Consider the following 19,625-nt stretch of genomic DNA (forward strand, 5'->3'; position numbering starts at 1 on the left):
ATGATTTGGGTATGTCTTATACTATATCGATAAGCTAGGCTGTATTCATGAAAAACATTAGTTTTCTTTTCATTTTTCCATAATTTTTTTTAGCGTAGAAGGGTGTCTCGTGTCTTTTCATCACTCAATTTGAGTTAGTATTATGTTTTGTTCGGTATGGTATATTATTTAGTCGGATCGAATTTTTTATTTCTGATTTTGTGATTTGAATAATACACTCAATCACCGATCGTCGGTGAGTCGTTGATAATTATTTTTTGAGTTTATCGTCATTTTAGCTGTACATGGGACAAAATTATTTGATTTTAAATTATTTTTATATTTTAATAATGAGTTATTTTTTTTTATCATTCATATTAATGTCTTCTCCATGTATTTCTCCTATGATTTTTACCTGTTTATTTCAATCATTGTTCGATTTACTCTACATCCCTAGTTAACCTTCGTTTCATGTTTAGATTATCATTTCATTTTGTAAATTTTATGATAGCATGCAAAATCTTGTTAGGATAGTTTTATTTTATCAAAATAAACATAATTATGAACTTCACCCTTTCCATCATGTCACATTGCATGTGTTAGATTAGCAGACATAAATAAAAGTTTAATGACAAGTGGAGAAAACAATCTGCCATGCTTTTATCACTCCACCAGAGCTCCCACTAATCACCTTCAACCCACCGCCCTCATCACAACCCTCCTCCGCCGTCGTCGCCGCCACCGATCTCACCGCCTTTTCATGTCCATCCAAAACACTCAGACAACAATATTTACCATCATCAAACCCCCGCCGCCACACCCTCACCGTCCGATCCTCCGAACCACTAATAAGAACATCACGTACACTAATCAAACACAAAACCGCACCCATATGCCCCCTCAAAGCCCCATTAACCCTCATATAACTGCCGCCGCCGCCTCCGTCCTTCTCCCAAACCAATATCGAACGGTCACAAGCGCCGGAAAACAGAACCGACTCGTCGCCGCTCAACGCCAACGCATTCACCGCCGACCTATGTTTCTCCAAAGTACCCATCAAAGAATAGCTTCTCTTATCATCTTTTCCTAAACCCCAGACCTTGATCAGACGGTCGGCCGACGCCGTGTAAATAACTCCGTCCGACGAAACAATCACGGCGTTAATCGCATCCTCGTGTGCCTTACTAATCGACTGGATACATCGGTAATCGGTTTCCCTCCATATTTTCAAGCTTCTATCCCAAGAAACAGAGATTAAATACCCTTGGTTAGAAAAACAGAGACCCGAAACTGCATCGTAATGTTCAATCCAGAGTCTCTTCTTATGCCGTCTGATTTTCTTGTAATTGCTGGGGAAGATTGAGCGGAAAATACGATCTTTTACAGTGGGAAGTTCAGCTATGAGTTTATGCTTATTCTCATTGGTCAATTTCCAAGAACGGATTTTTCCGTCTTGGTGAGCTGTAAAGACTGTGTTTTTGAGAAAGGTGATGGATTTGACGGAACCGGAGGAGGAATAATCGTGGGTTGTGTTGTTGAATGTGTCGATGAGGTTAAAGTTTATGTTTACGTCGTAGACGTTGACTTGGTGGCCGGAGGCGGCGTAGAGGAGGTTGTGATGGACGGCGAAGGCGCCGATGTCTGCCGGGAGAGGTGTTATGAGGTGGAGAGAGGTGGCGGAGAGGAGGATTAAGGGGTGTGATTCGAGAGAGATGGGGCTTTGGAGAGATGGGATTGAAGGGAGGGTTTGTAGAGAAGGATTGCTGTGGAGGCGGTGGTGGTGGTCGGAGTTTATGGATTGATAATCTTCGCCGGCGTCGACGACGAAGGTTGATGTGGGATATGTGGAGAGCCAGAGTTGGACATCCATGTCGGAGGAGGAGAGAGATTGTGAGAGAGAGTGTTGTTGGTTCTGGTTCATCCATACGTTAAGTGACAGTATTTATAGGGATAATTCAAACGGGGAAGAAGCACAAATCTATGGGCATGGAAAAGGTTTTCAACAAATCTCATAAATGTTCTTTTATTATTCAATGACATCGCCAAGGTCCCCAACTGTCTTGTTATCAACTTATGCTACCTTAATTAATATTTTTACTTTTTATGAGTAATTTTGTAGAATGACAATTTTGGTAAGTTTAGGGTGCGGGTTTTGGTTGACATGTTAACGAGTTTAACAATACTAACATTACATGGCTTGTCTAGTAATTTGTGTTAAAATCTCTAATTTAAATCTCACAAGTTTATTTGTGATTGACCAGAACCCTATCTGATTTATCTAACTTAACCCAATTTAATTATTTCACATCTATTTGTTTCAAATTAAAATGACATCAATACAAAACAAAAATAAAGTTAGATTATAAATCCGTTTAAAAAAAATTATAAAAGTAAATGAGTGAGTAAATAGAAAAAAAAAAACACAAAACTCAATAAAAAAACTTATAAATGGAATATTACTATATTAGGTCTATTTTGGGTCATTTCAGGTCAACTCAATTTTGACATGTTTATATTTATTAATAATGTTAAACAGTTCGACTTGATTTTGACCCGAACAAAAAAAAATACATGACATTAACCTGATTTTTTCGTGTTTGGATCGTGTTTTCGTGTCGGGTCCAAAATTGTTGACCTTAATTGTATACTCAAAGAAGTTGAGTATGTTCATCGTGATTGATTACGTCAGTTTTATTCGTTCTTCAAAAATTATTAATAAATAATTACCTTAGATTTTTTGTCTGACTCTCCTAATTTTAAAACTAGCTATATTTATCATGCGTCTTTTCAAAATACTCAATCCCAATTTCTTTAGAAAGATGTGTGGAAACCAAAAATTCCATCAAAAATCTCGTTTTTTGGTTAGAAAACTATTAATGGAGGAGTCTTGATAACTAACAAACCGAAAAAAAATGATTTCATCTCGCTACTCGATGCAACATTTGTTTGAAAAGTGAAAAATTTATTAATCACATTCTTCTACATTGTGACATTGCCAATACATTATGACCTTGTCAATAGCATATGGGCTCTTCTACAAAACCTTCTTCAATTTAAATAGGATACACCATCAAAAATCGTTGATTTTTGGGTCAAATGGATTAAATTGTGTTCTAGCAACAAAATCGCGGACGACTAAAAATTAATTCCCCTCATCATATGGTGTACAATCTAGAAAAAAGAAATAGAAGAGCTTTCGAATGGAAAAGTTATAGATACGAGCGTCACAAAAGATTTATGTTACACGCGTTCGTTTTAATCCGAAAAAAAGGATATTGTACTGGACGAGAATTTTTTATTCTTATTGGCATTTAAAATTCTTATGTTATTTTCTTATTTATTTTTCAGCTTTTTATTTTTCTTTTTTTTTACATTTGAACGAATATTATGTGTTTTCAATAAAAATTTAACCTTTTTTTAAAAAAAAACCTTAAATTTAGTAATTATAATTACAATTATTAACTATTTATATTGTAAATTTATAGTTTAAAATTTGATTATTAAAAGAAATATGTAAATATAACTCGATTGGACAGTTCGACTACTTAATAAACCAATCAACTCAACCATTTGGATTCAGTTTAGAAAGTACTGTATATTTTAGTTTCAACATATTATTCCTTCTTTTCAGAAAATACAAAATAAACTAATAAAAAGAAGAGTATGTCTTAATCATAATATAAATATTTTATTACAAATAATTTATTTCATGTCACAAAGTAATAAAATAAGTTTTAGAAGAAAAAACAAATTATTTCACTGACCACGCACATCAAAATAACATAACCAAATAAATATAAATGATTGTAATTTACTGAAAAAACATGTCAACCATCAAATATACATAAATAAATATAAAAGAAAAAAAAATATTCAACCACACAAGGCAAAAGGCAAAAAAAAATATATATTTAGCTTATACATTTGTTATAGTTTACATCACTATGAAGATCAAACTTTATGTTTTACAAAGCTTCGTTTTTTCGAATAGCAATCAAAGTGTCTTCCTCAAAAAATCACGAGTAAATTTATATTTGTCAATTGATTTCTTATTATCCCTTATATATTTTTTTAATTTGTGTTATGGGATGTAAACAACGTAGTCATCAATGGGTTCAAATAATTAATTATACTTTATCTAATAGTAATAACAAAAAATTATTGTCTTTTTGCAATTGGAACGGTAATTTATAAAAATGTTAGCAACACTTTTAGCGACAGATCAAACACAATTACAGCGGCATATTGTTGTCCAACGCAGTTGAAATGAATTTTCATATACCACAATTTTAGCATATTTTTTCAACAAATTTGTAATGATCCTTTTATTATTCTTTAATTACTAATTTCTTAATATTATTTTTACAGTAAAGACTTTGCATTGCAATTTAAAAAATTGAGATGTTAATAGTCGCATGAACAAGAACAGGGCTTTTAAACGTTCCTCTTTTGGCATGAATTAAACAAGTCTTGTTTATGGACTTTTACAAATTGTATTAAATGTTAATGTGATGTGTAAGGGCTCTGAAAAACACATATTGAATAATGGAAAATGATGTTTGAAGAACCAAACCGACAAACCTTGTCAATTTGCTTATAATTGACCTCATTTATTGATTAGTTTCAAAAAGTATTTAATTATTTGCAGTAGTAAAGGCCAACCAAATTAGGTACCAAGTCTTTTCCAGATAAATGAGGTCTGCCCAGACTTTGCATCCATTTATGATAGCAAAAACCTAAATGTCTCATCAACCCTTTAATTATAAGGTGATTCATTGTTTAGCATATCCAAATAGATAAGCTCGAGAATCCAATTTATTGAAACGGGTTTCTTAGTGAGAATTGAACCGAAAGACTCTTAAACTTAGACTAATCTTGGCCATTTTTCTTTCTTTCCTTTTGTAATTGAACAAGGGGCTCTGTACCTTGTTTTGGAGGGCATCAGCAGAACAATAATGTATTTCCAAGCTAATTAATAATTAGTTATACACTGAGACAAGTCTTTCCCTGTTTAGGTCAGTTTTATCATTTATGTGACCACACTGCCTTATTCTTCTTCTCTTCAAAAAGTAACCATTTTTCAATAACAACAAAAAATTCAATTAGACATGTATTATAATTGGCTGCCAGAATGCTTTTTGACCATACAATATGATAAAAACATGCTTTCCTCCTTTCTCTTTCCCTTACCTTCCATTCAATAGACTTAACCTAAGCATTTTCTTTTAGACACAAATGAGGACCAACCCTAGCTTTAATTATAACAAGGAAATGAACGAAAGAAAACAAAATAATGCAGCATGATAAAGGAAGAGAATGCATGCACCTTAATCATATACTTCTGTTATTACAGATGTTGAATCAGAATGCTGCCCAAATATGTCTAGAATTTCGTCCCAATTTCCTTTCTCTCTCGCTTCCCAGTATCCCCCAGCATATCGGTAGCACCCATCTTCTTTATCTTTCCTAAACCATCTCGGCTGCCACCCTCTTTCCTGCAGCTTCCTTGCCTGTCGTAGAGCATGTTTTACAGTAATGCCCTTTCTTCAAAAAAAAAAAAAATTAAAAAGGATTGCAATTCAATACCTGTCTTTGTAATTGTTCAAGTCTGAGCTTTTCTGCATTCGCCATCTCATATTCTCCGTTTTCCAAATGTCTTTGATCAGGCCGAAGTCGCGAGTCTGTCGGCGGGAGAATCTCCGATAAGCCAGGTGTTAATTCGTTTAACGAGATTGCGAAAGGTGTCAAATTATATCGAGTCTTGGTAATGGAATTCCCCTTTTCCCATAACAAAACTGCTTCTGTCATAGGATCATACCCTTTCGGTTTTGTCGTAGGGTCTCCTAGAACATAATACATTGCCTCGTCCCATTTCCCAACCAGCATCGCCACTTTTTCACCTGTTCTGTTATCCTGTACAAAACCGTGAACCTGAAATGATCGGAAAGTAAATTTAGTTAGAGACAGATTTTGTAAATTTATTTTATGTTTAGGGTAATTCTGTTTTACCTGATGAGGATTGCGGTCTATAATTGATTGCTCCTTGAACTTGAGTTTGCAGGAGTAGTTGCCACTGCCTTTGATGCGCATTGTACCATAATGGTCGCAATAAATCTTACCTAATATTATGTTATAAATAGATGTAGTAACTTTGCTCCACTGAAATGTTTCCCCATCTTCGAATTGGAGGGTGAGGACACCCACAGGATCTAGCTGAATAGAGCGTCCCCAGAATTTTCCTTTCAGATTTGAATCTGCCCAAAATTTCCATCCTCTTCCCTCACAATGACAAGCAACAATCATTGGATGATGGCTCACCTGAAAACAGGGTCATTAAGGCTTTCTGGATTTAATACCTTATTCCATCATCAACTAATATACCCCCTTGTTTTATTTTGGCCATTTAATCCCATTTTCAACATTTCAAACAAAAAATGATTACTTCAAGAAAACCCTACATCAAACAAGCTCTAAGAATCAAGAAAAATCCTAGAAGATGAGTAAACAAATAGATTTACTAAAAGATGGGAATAACACCTTTTCAGAGAAGAATCGTAAACCTTGATCAGGATAGTCGGCCTCATACGTTTCCCCTAGAAGTGGATTGAATGGTTTGCATTGCCGACCTTCAGTTGATGCATAACCAGAAACAGCAAAGGCTGCAATGTTTAATATTCTCATCAGGTCATTTCCCTGCAGCATGTGAGAATTTTTTATTGAGTAAGAAAACTAAGATACCAGTTTAATTAGTAAATATGAATCAAAAGCCAATTCATTGTAGGATTAACTCTCATTTCATCTATCCAAGGGAGATTTATAAATATGTTGATTAAACAAGTGCAAGTAATTAAGGCAAAGAATCTGTTGCCAAACAAATTTCCATTTAGAATAGCATTTTGAAATTTTGGGTCATTGAACATAACTGCAAAAGAGAAATCGAGAACTATGAAATATATAACCATTTGGAACAAATCATTATAACTTGTAATGAAGATCTGACCTGCTTTCCCCATTCCGAGGCTAGATCAACCAAATAAGAGTATTCTAAATCTTCAAAACATTTCTGCAATGAAGACAATGGCTCATTAAAGTAAACTGGGAGGCAAACACCAGATAGGTCCTTTCCGATATTATCTTTTATTATTGACCATAGACCAACTGGTTTCTCTTTCTCCTTGGGTTCTGGTAAATTGCCTCTTCTCTTAATATATGGATACTTGATAGGCTTTATCTGCTTGCCAAGAAGCTGTGAACCATCAGAATAAAATGGGTCTACCATGGAATTGCAACCGTTTCCTGCACTGTCTCTACTCCTGTATGAGGCACTTCTTAGACTCTCTGAAGATAAGAAATCATTTGTATCAAAATAGGTTCCATCTTCCTCGTCTGATTCTATATCTACTCCATATCGACTTTCAATATCTGCATCAGAGTCACTTCCACTACCCTCTGACATTATGGAATAGAAATCTGCAACATCATGATGAAAAAAAAGAAATATTATAGATCATTTTTTTTAAAGAACTTTCATTAAAACTAGGGAGTGAAAATCTCCTCATAAGTCATAGCCATACATACTCAAACAAACACATTCTAGCACTTAGACTGTTAATGTTTTTTTATGACAGTTGCTTCACCAGATACAATTCAGTTAGAGTATATTATGCATACATTTTCTGAAATGATTAGACATTATATAATACTCAAAGGTATGAAAAAAGACAGTTCCACCTGATCTTGAAAGCATAACTTACCACTGAATCTTCTATTTCCCTGTTCACAAAATGAATCCCGTCTTTTTGTTTCATCCACTACTGTTGTTTCCAGCTCAATTTTCTCTGTCTACTCAACAAAAAATAATAGCCAATAACATAATAAGAATTGCAACATATTTAATCAATAAATAGTCAGAAACTTACAGCATGTGAACTTGGTAGACTAATACAAACCACTGTGAACAGTGTGCAGAGAATGGAAGATGATGAAAGGAACAAAAGATTCTATGATGGAGAAACAAGATACAAAAGCTTGCTTGATGTGGGATTATTTGGATTTTTTTCATCATCAACACTTTATCAATGAAAACATTCAATTCATCAATAAAAATACCAAATTACTGCTACTTTATTTTTTTTTATAAAATTAAATACGAAAGGTCAACAAACAAGGTTTTGATTTCATAATCCACATTTTTTTCCAAATAACCCCAAAGCAAACAAGCTCCAATTGTGGAAACCATTTGGAAGAGTGGTTTACCACAAATCAGTTTGGTACATCAATTTATCTGAAAGGGATAAGACACAAGTGGAGAAACCAAGCTCAATGGAACTAAAAATAACTCTATTTTCCAAACTAAACCACCAGATCGTCATAGAAGTTCTAAATCCTAGTTACACAAATCCTTCAATAATTAAACGCTTTCACCAAAAACCATTTGTGGTCATGGTGTAAAGCAAAACACAAATTATATGTTTTTTCACAAATAAGCTTCCCATATCAAGAAGGCTCATTTAGCTCAGAGGTAGAGCGCAAGCCTCACGTCCAGGTCATGGATTCGAGCATTTATATAATAAATAAAAAAACTTCCCGTGCAGAATGCAATCTAACTGAAATAACTCATAGTTTCCAGCTATATTAGTAGATATCTGAAAATAACACTTGATCTAGTCCAACTAACAGCAATGGGGAAGAAAACTACTTGAATACTGCAATGGTAGTATCATTCATCTGGTCAAAGCATAGTTGAACGTTTGAGGTCAACAGACACAAGACATGGCAAGATTTTTGTTGTATAGATATCATAGTTCTACACTTGAATACTAACAAGATTTACTTATGTGACTTCTTTTTATTGTCTGATGAACCATAACTAAATAACCAAATTATGAAGAACTTTGTACTAAATTACAAGAAGATATGAAATAAAATTCATAAAGAAGAAAATGAGCTGACACTTCAATTTGAGGCATAAATGATTGCTATAAGTGAATTATAATCTATGACATACATATAAGTTCCAATAGACAAAACTGTGTTAGTACCTCCAACTGCCGCAATGTGTCCAGCAACATAACATGTTTAAGATGAATAGTTTTCAACTGATTGCGTAGCTCAGATACTTCACATAGCATAATTGTTTCACAATCTTTTATGACTACTTCATTGATGCCTTCTTGCAGTAATCTTGATCGTAGCTTATCCGTCAAAACAACAATCTCTTCTGGAGGTGCAAAATCACTGGTTGACAGAACTCTAGGAAACTTATCTTTAGCAGCATGCAGAGCTTCAATCCAAGCTGTTCTGTCCTCTCTAGAGAAACAACGCAAGTGTAGAGTTTTTGTTCCCGTAAATATATATAGTCTTTTGTCATCTGACTTGCTAGCACGAATTGAAGACACCTAGAAATTTTAATAAGTTTAATGTCATTTAATAAGCAAATATTTAAGTACTATAACACTGGTATTTCATGGGTTCTGACTCAATAACAAACATATATGCATCTAGCCAAATTATCCTGCTGTCACAAAATTGGAAGCAAGTATAGAAATAGCTGACCTGTTTCCATATACACACACATATAAGTCTAGCAGAGAAAACTCAGAGTTTACTCTAAGGAACTATTTTAGGTAAAATTTCATGAAATCAACTTTTGAGTCAATTGAGGCCTCACATAACCACTTTTAAGAAATAATGTTGTTTTGACATCTCATTTGGTTTATTATGTAACTGTAATTCAAAATTAACAATAACCTAACCACATCTATTTGCTTAATGAGCTTTTATGGGTAGAAATGAACTCTTTTTCACCCTTCTTTAAGCCAGTTGACATGAAGTTGTTTGATTGTCTTAGGGGTGGGTTTAACTATAATGTTAACACTCTCATATTAGACCAATATTTTAAGGTGTGATAGTTTACAAATGTTCCTGTTAATTTCTGGTTTGGACAAATAAAGCATAAAATTTTGATGAAAATTGTCCTTGTTTGGACAGACCTTCTAACAGTTCAGTATAGAACCATAAGATTCGGTTTTCGTCTCTGGGAAAAAAAGAGTATGATTACTATATTAACTCCATAAAAGGCAATAATAATTTGATGAATATACATGGGAAAACGAATACGACAACTAACCTTCAAATGTATCTCCCCAAAAGGTTTCCATTGCTTTGAAGAATCACTAAACCGATTGTTGTTCCAATTCGTCTTCTTCATATACCTCAAGGATTCATCTCCAATCACTTTCATTCCTTTTTCTCTAGAAGGACTCATTACAATCTTATCTGGTCCATGAATCTTGTAGTAAGCAAGAACTCCATCTTCAAGCACAAACCACCTCGATCTCCATCCTTTCCCATAGTTAACCCATTTATACAAAATCCCAGCCACAGTGCCATTAACACCGCCATTGCCGGAGAAAAGCTTTGTATCTCTCTGTTCAACTACATTATCTTCAAACTCACTATTCTGAGTCAAACAGACTCCATCCAAATCTGTACCGGAGGAGGACACCTGAGTAGAGAAACTGGGTTTCGCACTGTAGGTCACATTTTTCATAGAGCTATCATACCCTAACTGACACGAACCTTGCGGCTTCACCACGGAAGGACTGTTTCGATCTCGATCGATCGAAACCGGAGCGATGCAACACAATGGATTCATAACTGCAACAACCCTCGAGGTTATATGTAATCAGAACCGCTCTGAGTCTCTTGCAAAGTGATACGAATCAGTACATATGCATAAAATCAATGCCCAAACTCATAGCCGATCAACTCCGATCTGTCCTGTCCGATCGGGGTACGAATGAGCGATGATAGAGAAGATCAGTTCTAGAATGAGTTGGTACAATGGAATGGAATGGAGATAGATCGGCAAAGCGACGGGAATCGGAGAGAGAGAGAGATGGGGGCAAAGCAATTACACTAAAGTTGACGGCAATTAAGCTTGCAGACAATTAAAATGGGGCATCGCTGAAACAGAACAGATCCATTTAATTCACAGTCAGTGTACAGAAGCTACTCAATTACTACTAATCCATCAATCTTGCCCTATATCTTTTCTAACTCTTTTACTTTGCCCTCTACTCTTCTTTTCAATTCATTTTATATCCTTCCTTTTTCAATATAGCTCATTATTTTTTTACTATTTTTCTTTTGGTTACTTTTTAATCTCAAGATTAGTGTATTTAGATCTACCTAATTAAATTTCATTTCTTTGGATGGAACGTTATTCACGATTGTATTTGTAGTGACGATATGTGTATAAAAAATATTGTATTATGGTAAGTCATTATCGTATATGTCATAAGAGTAATGATAGAGAAAGCGACGATATGGCAGCGACCCTCACCTGACAATCACGTGAAAAAATATGACACACGGTGGAAAAAAAAATTATCATGTAAAAAGTCAAGTTAAAGAGAGAAAGTTATAAGGAAATGCATGTTCGGAACAGAATGGTCTCCGAATATTATCATTTTTCTTATAAATTTTTACATGATAAAATATTTTTTTCTACCGTGCCTTATTTTTTCCACGTGTCAGGTGGGGTGCTGGAAAGTCGTTACCCCGGCGTCGCTCTCCTTATCATTATTTTTATAATAATGAGGTGGAATGGGTGACTTACTTAATATGACATTTTTTTTCTTGTAAGATTATGACTCAAATTCATTAGGTGATGTCCGAATTTTTAAATAGTTATTGAGAAATTTGGATTGAGACGACTGATAATGACATATCTATATATTTGAGTTATTATTTTGATTATTTTGATTATTTTTGCTGGACTATCTAGTTTGAGAGAAATCGATTAATTTTCAATTATAGTAGGGGTCCGTTGTGTATGATTTATAATATTATTATTACAACGTTTTTTGATATTCGGTCTAGAAAAACGATGCAATCGGTCGTAGAGTTAATCGTTCCTCTCGAGAACTTACAAGTTCGAGAACTTACAAGTTCGATAACTTACAAGTTCGATAACTTATTAGAAAAAATGATTATATTCTATTTATATTTTTTTTTGTGATTTTTTATTTTTTATTATTATTTTTTACTATTGTGTTTAAACGATTTTTATCACTTTTTAATATACATTAATCATTATTTTAAAATTATCTAAATAATTACCAATTAAATTATATAGATCAAAATACTCATTTTTAAATTTTAACTATATTTTAAATACAAAATTAATTAATATACATATTTTTATTAAGAATAAATATATTTATTTTTAAAACTATAAACAATAAATGTAGTTAAACTATAAATAGTGATAATATCAATTATTTCAACTTGAATTTCTATTAAAAAAAATCAAAATTTAAATTTGAGTCATTATTTTTTTATTTTTATAATATATTTTTTAGATTTACTTAAAATATTATGTTCATATCATATCTTGATTTTATAAAAATAAAATTGTTAAGTTAAAATTAAAAATGAATTTTTTATTTGTATAAGTTGTTTTTAGATCCATCTTTAATGTGATTTTGTGTGATAAAAAATCATTTTAGAGTAATTATTCAAATTATAGTTTGATTGTGTTTTATTTAATATATATATTATTTAGATTATTTTTGTTATAAACATAATAAATATATAAATATATAAATATATATTGAATTAGATTATAAAATTAATAATAAAATACAAAATATTAAATATTAAAAAAAAGAGTGAAAAATAATAATCCAAAATTATAAGGACTAATTAGAAAATTGTGCAACCAGCAATTGATTAAGGCCAGCGAAAGACTTAATTATGATTTGGACAAGTTCATGCTTTTGTTGTTTTCCGGCCTGTTCTGTTCTGAATTTTGATGAGTTTTATTTTTCTTTATTATTTTCATTTCATTTTAAATCATTATTTATAAAACTAATAATAATAATAATAATGTGAGAAAAATAAGATATAAAAACAAAATATAATTATTCCAACCACTTACAAATTAATTTGACAAGTGACTTGAATACACCTAAATGAAGCTTTACAAATGTATTGTTTATTATTATAGAGATTATTATTTATAATAATAAACAGACAATATTTAAATATCTGAAATTCATAATTATCTCAAAAAACATAAATAGTATGTATGTCAATGTTTATAAATATAAAATTTATCCACAGCTTAATAATTCAAGTAGTAAGAATATTAAATTTTGAAAGTTCAATTTTAATATTTATTAAAAATATTGATTAAAGTTAAGAATAAATGAAACTAAGATATTGTGTTAATCTATACTATAAAATAAAATATAAAAAAATATTTTTAATTAAGATTGTCTCTTAATATAATACTTAATTATTGATAGATTTGTCTATTTTTATTGATTCAAGTATTTATTATACTTAATTATTGATAAACTTACTTATTTTTATTGATCTAAGTATTTAATGAGGGCAAAATATATAATTAATATACTCTATTAATTCAATTTCATATCAATATAAATATGTATATAATAAATTATAAATTTACATATATCAAGACTCGACCTAAGAGTCTAAAATGTAACGGATTTGATTTCATCTAAAAACATTTTTTTTTATTGAAGCGGAGTCCATGAATGTGGGTGTCATACTAGTTCAACTTAATTATTTTTATTTTATAAATTTACATTAAAATTTTAAGTGATTTAATAATTAATTTTTATATAATTCATTAATTAGCTTACATATTTTATGTTTAATTATTTTTATTATCCTATTGAAATATATTATTAATTTATTTTATTATTTAAACTTTATTGCAAGTTATAAATATATGATCATTGTTAATTTATTATCAAAATATAAATTTTTATATATTTATAAAAAAAAAATATTCATTAAACTAACTATATACAAATAATAGAAATTATATCAAAAGCCACTAAAGCTATTTTGTTATGTGTTTTATTAAGATATTTTTTTTATCAGATTTTATTGGAATGAAACAATAAAAAAATAAGAAAAGACATTTGTTGCACATGACATATATAGGGGTAGTTTTGTCTTTAGCTCTGAGGAATAGTAATGATTGTTGAGACAGCTAACGTGCGCAGTTGCGCATTAGGTAAGCGATTCTGATTCCTGTTTGTCCAATTCCTTATGCTTCAGAATCAAATAATTAATTGTTTGAACACTAAAATTAATTAATATAAATGCAAATAAACAAATAAAAAATTATTTAATAAAAGAAGTTAAAGTTATTAAGGGTTAATCATAATACTATATAAAAAAATAGATTAATTAATTATATTCACTTATTTAAAATATTAAAAAATATATTCAAATAAACTTTTAAACTAACCTAATAGTCTGTGAAACATATTTTTCATCAATATTACAATTTTATCTTTTCACGTAATCCAAATCAAGCTACTTAATTTTAAGTTGAAGAAAATAAGGAATTATTTTTAATTTTAGGAAAAAATGATTTTGACTTTTTTAAAATTGATTATTCTCTATCAAATTTATTTATTTATTTAAAAAATAAAATTTAGAATTGAATGTAATTTTTGTACTCAATATACAATATTAATTTTTTTAATCTTAATACACTTAATATAATTTTTTTATTTTGTTGATTTAATATAAAAATTATTTTTGAGTCATTATTCTTTTATTTTGTAACTTTTACTTCATTATAAAAATTATATTATTTCACAAACATAATAATTCCGAATCTTAGTCCGGATAAATATTGCTCGTTATATAAAAATAAAAGAACAAGCTGGACCCACATGCCTGCCTAATGAGGGTCAGGGTTATGTCCTCCTCATGGGTATTTAAAAAAAAAAAAAAAAAGTATACAAATATAGATTGGACTAGATCTCACTTTTTATGGCATAATGTATCATATTTGGAAAGTTAATATTTATTCTAAATTAAATTAGCAAACATAATTTGCAGTTTTTTTATAATTATTTTAAAACAACATTTTGCATTAACTATGGCAACCTACACAAATGTCACATTTTATAAAATAACTGCAATGTTAAAAAGTATGTAATATTAAACATAAAAACACTCAAATCTTGCATGTTAAGAGTTTGTCCTAATTAGTCTTTTAACTTTTTTTAAAGGTTTGGTTGGTGAAGACTAACAATGTTTCAACTATCACTCTTTTTCTTTTGACATTATTAACACCATGTCTATTTGAATTACTTACTAAGAAAACTAGCTAAAATATTTTTCAATAATTTGAGTGGTCTCATTGTTTATTTATAAAATGTCTATACAAAAGAGGAGGATATAAGTATGTGTTTATGTGTTGGATTTGGGCTCATAAATTATGACTATTAGAATTTATGTTTTAAGTAAGAACTCTTCTATATTTGTTGGAGACAAAGAATATTCAAACTGTTTTGGTTTATTATGTTGAATGAATCACAAAAGGCTAAGAGAGGAGGTTTGATACCTTATCTATTTTATTTGATATATTTCATGTTAGGGTGTGTTTGATTCTTGGTTGAAGAAAAAGAGGGATCCAGGCATTAAAGTAAGTGGAGACAAGGCATCATGGGAGATCAAAGCCTTAGGTAGTTAGGTTTTGTTTAGGTTCCGTTTGAATTTAGTCTTCATCAAAGATTATTAATTATATCTAAAGCCTTGTTAGGATTTGAATTATTTAATTATGAAAAATTGAGTTATTAATGAAAAGACTTAAAAAATATTAATTAAATTAAAAAAAAACAAAATATAAGAAAATAATATTTTAATTTTTTTGTTAATAAATTTGTTTAATGAAGATATATGTGAGAGGATGATATATTATTTAAACTAGTATAACGATCCTTGCGTAACAAAGATTAATTAAATTCACTTTTCTATTGTCGTCATCATCTTCATCGCCATTGTCATTATCGTCGTCATCTCCGTCGTCGTCAATATTTGTGACATCAATAAGAGAGGCTCACTTGGTTGAAGCATCTATATGGTTGTCTTCATCGTCATCGACCTATATTATATAAAGTTCAAAAATAAACAATATTAGTTTTAATGTAACTCTAACAAATGGATATAATACAACGTATGCAAAGTTAAAATAGATGATACTCATTTTTTTTATCGTCGTAAGTCGTCATATCATTATTATCATCGCTCAGTCGCCTTCATCATCCTTTTCGACATTAATATCTATGGTCTGAAACATGATAGACTTCAGTGGTTGGACAACTTAGTGATCGTTTTTCTTCTCTCATTCATCGTTATTTTTGTCATCATCAAAAGAAAAAAGGGTAACAAATTTGATAATGAGACTTTATTTTTCTCATCAACTCACCAACATCTTCCTCTTCGACATCTTACCCTCACTTCGGTCACCAATAATGTTATCATTTTTTCATAATGGACCTCTTATATTATTAATCTCGTCATCTCACTTCTTTTAGATACTCACTACCAATTTATAAAATTTTCAAATAATCCCGAGTCATTAAAATAATTTTCTAAAATTATGGACTAATTCCAAGGGTAAAAATAAAATAAATAGTTATTTTATAATAATGTTGTATCCATTAAATTCTGAAATAATTAAAATTAAGGCAAAAATAAAACAAATAATTATTTTTAAAAATGGTGTACTCATTTGTCCCAAAATAATTAAAATTAATTCAAAAAATAAAATAAATAACAATTTAAAAAAATATATTGTATCAATTTATCTCAAAGTATTTAAAATCAAGGCTGAAAATAAAACATATAATTATTTTGAAAAAAAATTTGTATCCACTAAATTCAAAATAATTAAAATTTAAATAATCTTTAGCTCAAAATATACCAAATAATAAATGATATTGTAAACACTAAAAATCTACATACCCAATTTATAAAATTAAAATAATTATTTTGATTTATTGTTTAATAAATAAAATTAAAATAATTAACCCAAGGCCAAACCTAATTAAAATAATTAATTAGATTAATTATTTTGATAATTAAAACCTAATTAATTAAGGAAATGACCAAAATAAAAAATAAAATTATTTAAAATAAATGTTGTACTCATTACATCTTAAAATAATTTAAAAAAAAATCAAGTGATTAAAATAAATAATTTAAGATGAAATGAGTACCCATTTCAACCCTAAAAATTATTTATTTAATCTTAAAATATGCAAAAAATAAATAAATTGGCAAAATATTTGTCATATTTATTTTAATATTTTGTATATCTAAAAATATCAAAATTAAACTAAATGAGTGAAAAAAATATTAATTTCAAACAAACCCTTAAGGTTTTAAAAAATATTTTTAAGTATATATGTGATCATTTGTGATCGGAATTATAGAAATCGATTGCAGCAAGGACCAAAACTATCGAATGAGCGTTGGATTGTCATCCAATGCTCATAGACTATCTATGTGGTTTGCTAGAACAAAGGGAACGCGCGCCCGCGCCGCATCTATTAGCTAACGCCTGTTAGTTAAGATGCGAATAGAATGCGCGGATCGCAACGGAAGGCTGACGGAACGTAGACGGTACACTCTGCGTTTACACTTAAAACAACGTTGTTTAGTCCTTCGATCATCATCTTCATCGCGACGCTGGACGGACAACCATCTTTTATTTTTCAAAGATGAAATTTCATCGTTTCTGGACTGAATGACTCCGTTCAAAATGTGAAATGATCACCCTACCACTGTGATCATTTCCCCTACATATAAGATCATAATCATGACCTATATTAGCAAGTTGGATGACGAACAACCTAATCCGAAGCTAAGTGATAACATCTCAAGCCTCAAATCAGAAGAAATTGAAAATCTGTCATAAAAGCTCAAAGCTTCTAATTTTTTAAAATTTTTATATAAGGCTCTAAATCTTGGATAGGCATCTCATATAGCTTCTCTAAGGTCTAAGGAGTGTTCTCCGATCCTTGATATGCTATCAATTATCCTTTAATTCATACTTCCAGTTTTAAAATCGAACATGTTAAAATACCGGAAGCGCTTCATATAAAACCGAACATGTTAAAATACCGAAAGTGCTTCATATAAAACTTAACAGGTTAAATACCGAAAGCGCTTTATATAAAACCGAACAGGTTAAACATCAGAAGCACTTCATATAAAACCGAACTGGTAAAATACTGGAAATGCTTCATATAAAACTAAACTGGTAAAATACCGGAAGCGCTTCATATAAAACTGAACTAGTAAAATACCGAAAGCGCTTCTCAAAATACTGAAGATATTGAAAAGCTGGAAGCACTTCTCCAAAAACCGAATTGAACAAAATGCCGGAAGCACTTCTCCAAAAACCGAAGATATCAAAAAGTCGGAAGCGCTTCACCAAAAACTAAACTTGATCAAAATACCGGAAGCGCTTCACCAAAAACCGAACTTGATCAAAATACTGAAAACGCTTTTATTTCGGTTTTCTTCACTTTGAACCTACATATAATGAATTTAATACAACTTAGTCTTATTGATACACTTAAAATTAATACAAGACTTTAACCTAACAATTTCTTCATTTTCATTATTTAAGCTAAATTATTAAAAACCCGGTAGAACCATTATATTAATTATCCTAAATTAATTTAATCTAAAAACTTCTCCCTTTTTTATTATTTAAACTAAATTATTAAAACCCGGTAATTTTATAACGTCGATTTATTATCCTAAGTTAATTAACGACTTTAATCTTACAATTTCTCCCTCATTGATTGTTTAAAATAAATTATCAAAATCAGTGATATGTATCTAATAATTTTCTTATTTTTATAAATCAAGTAGTGACTCTAAAAAATCGAATGATCAGCCATTTAAAATAAATAAAAATGTTAAAATAAATATTTTTAGTCAAATCTATCATTTCGGTTCTTCATTTCATTTTGAAATTCGAAAAAAGAGTAAGTCATGAGATTTAGACTATTAAAATAATAAATTCTAAAATTTTAAAGATAATTAATAAATTTTTAAAAGAAAGTAAAATAAAAACAAACTAGCTAACCCATTTATTAATAAAAAAATTAAAGACAACAAGATCTTTTATGACAAACCAGCTTTACACATGTTTAAAATTTAGAAAAATAATTGGATAAATAAAATATAAGATTCAAATTTCCAAATGACTAAAATTTGGTAAAATATTGACTATTCTTTATTAGGCACGAATAACACAACGATTTAATCTCTTTTTTATTGTTACCAGCGAACCCAAACAAATTTTTTTGTAAAATGCATTTGTATACGCAAAATATTTTATTGATTTGAAAAAAAAAATCAAGTGCCGACTCTAAAAAATCGAAATACGGTCATCTAAATAAATTATATTTTAAAAATTAAAATTTGTTTAGTCAAATTTATCATTTTGGTTTCTTATCTCTTTTTAAGAGATTTTAGAGTAATGTAAGTCATGAGATTTAGACTATTAAAATAAATACTAAATATTCTAAAAAGATTTTTTTTAGAAAAGTTAAAAATACGACCCGACTTATATTATAAAAGTAACAACCCTTTTAAAACAACGAAAGGGAACACTCACAAGGAAAAACGGGGCCTCACACTTTTGCACTCAACCATCTCAATATTAACAAAAACATCTCTTACCCTCACTTTTGGCAAACCAACAATCTCATTATATATCACCGGCCTCTTTACTCTCACTTCTTCGGTGAACCAACAATCTCATTAACATATTTAATCACCAA

At 30.0% G+C, this 19,625-nt stretch overlaps 2 protein-coding genes across 3 annotated transcripts; both read right to left on the reverse strand.

The window, feature by feature from the left end:
- Nucleotides 1-577: 577 nt before the first annotated feature.
- LOC124922224 (protein JINGUBANG-like) lies at nt 578-1,874 on the reverse strand. Its single transcript, XM_047462959.1, has one exon. The coding sequence runs from the start codon at nt 1,847-1,849 to the stop codon at nt 605-607; it is 1,245 nt and encodes a 414-aa protein (XP_047318915.1). The 5' UTR covers nt 1,850-1,874; the 3' UTR covers nt 578-604.
- A 3,193-nt stretch (nt 1,875-5,067) lies between these two features.
- LOC124922223 (oxysterol-binding protein-related protein 1D) lies at nt 5,068-10,927 on the reverse strand. Of its 2 annotated transcripts, XM_047462958.1 has the most exons (8): nt 10,109-10,925; nt 9,021-9,377; nt 7,734-7,821; nt 6,980-7,449; nt 6,517-6,672; nt 5,989-6,297; nt 5,566-5,910; nt 5,068-5,489 (listed from the first exon to the last, which is right to left on the reverse strand). In XM_047462958.1, exons 1-8 carry the CDS (start codon nt 10,634-10,636, stop codon nt 5,307-5,309), a joined length of 2,436 nt encoding a protein of 811 aa, XP_047318914.1. In that variant the 5' UTR covers nt 10,637-10,925; the 3' UTR covers nt 5,068-5,306. The 2 variants fall into 2 exon arrangements, with proteins under 2 accessions (XP_047318914.1, XP_047318913.1); XM_047462957.1 differs by having other exon boundaries at nt 5,566-6,297; nt 10,109-10,927.
- Nucleotides 10,928-19,625: the final 8,698 nt, after the last annotated feature.

This window comes from Impatiens glandulifera, chromosome 1 (genome assembly GCF_907164915.1).
Source record: "Impatiens glandulifera chromosome 1, dImpGla2.1, whole genome shotgun sequence".
Lineage (NCBI taxonomy): Eukaryota > Viridiplantae > Streptophyta > Magnoliopsida > Ericales > Balsaminaceae > Impatiens > Impatiens glandulifera.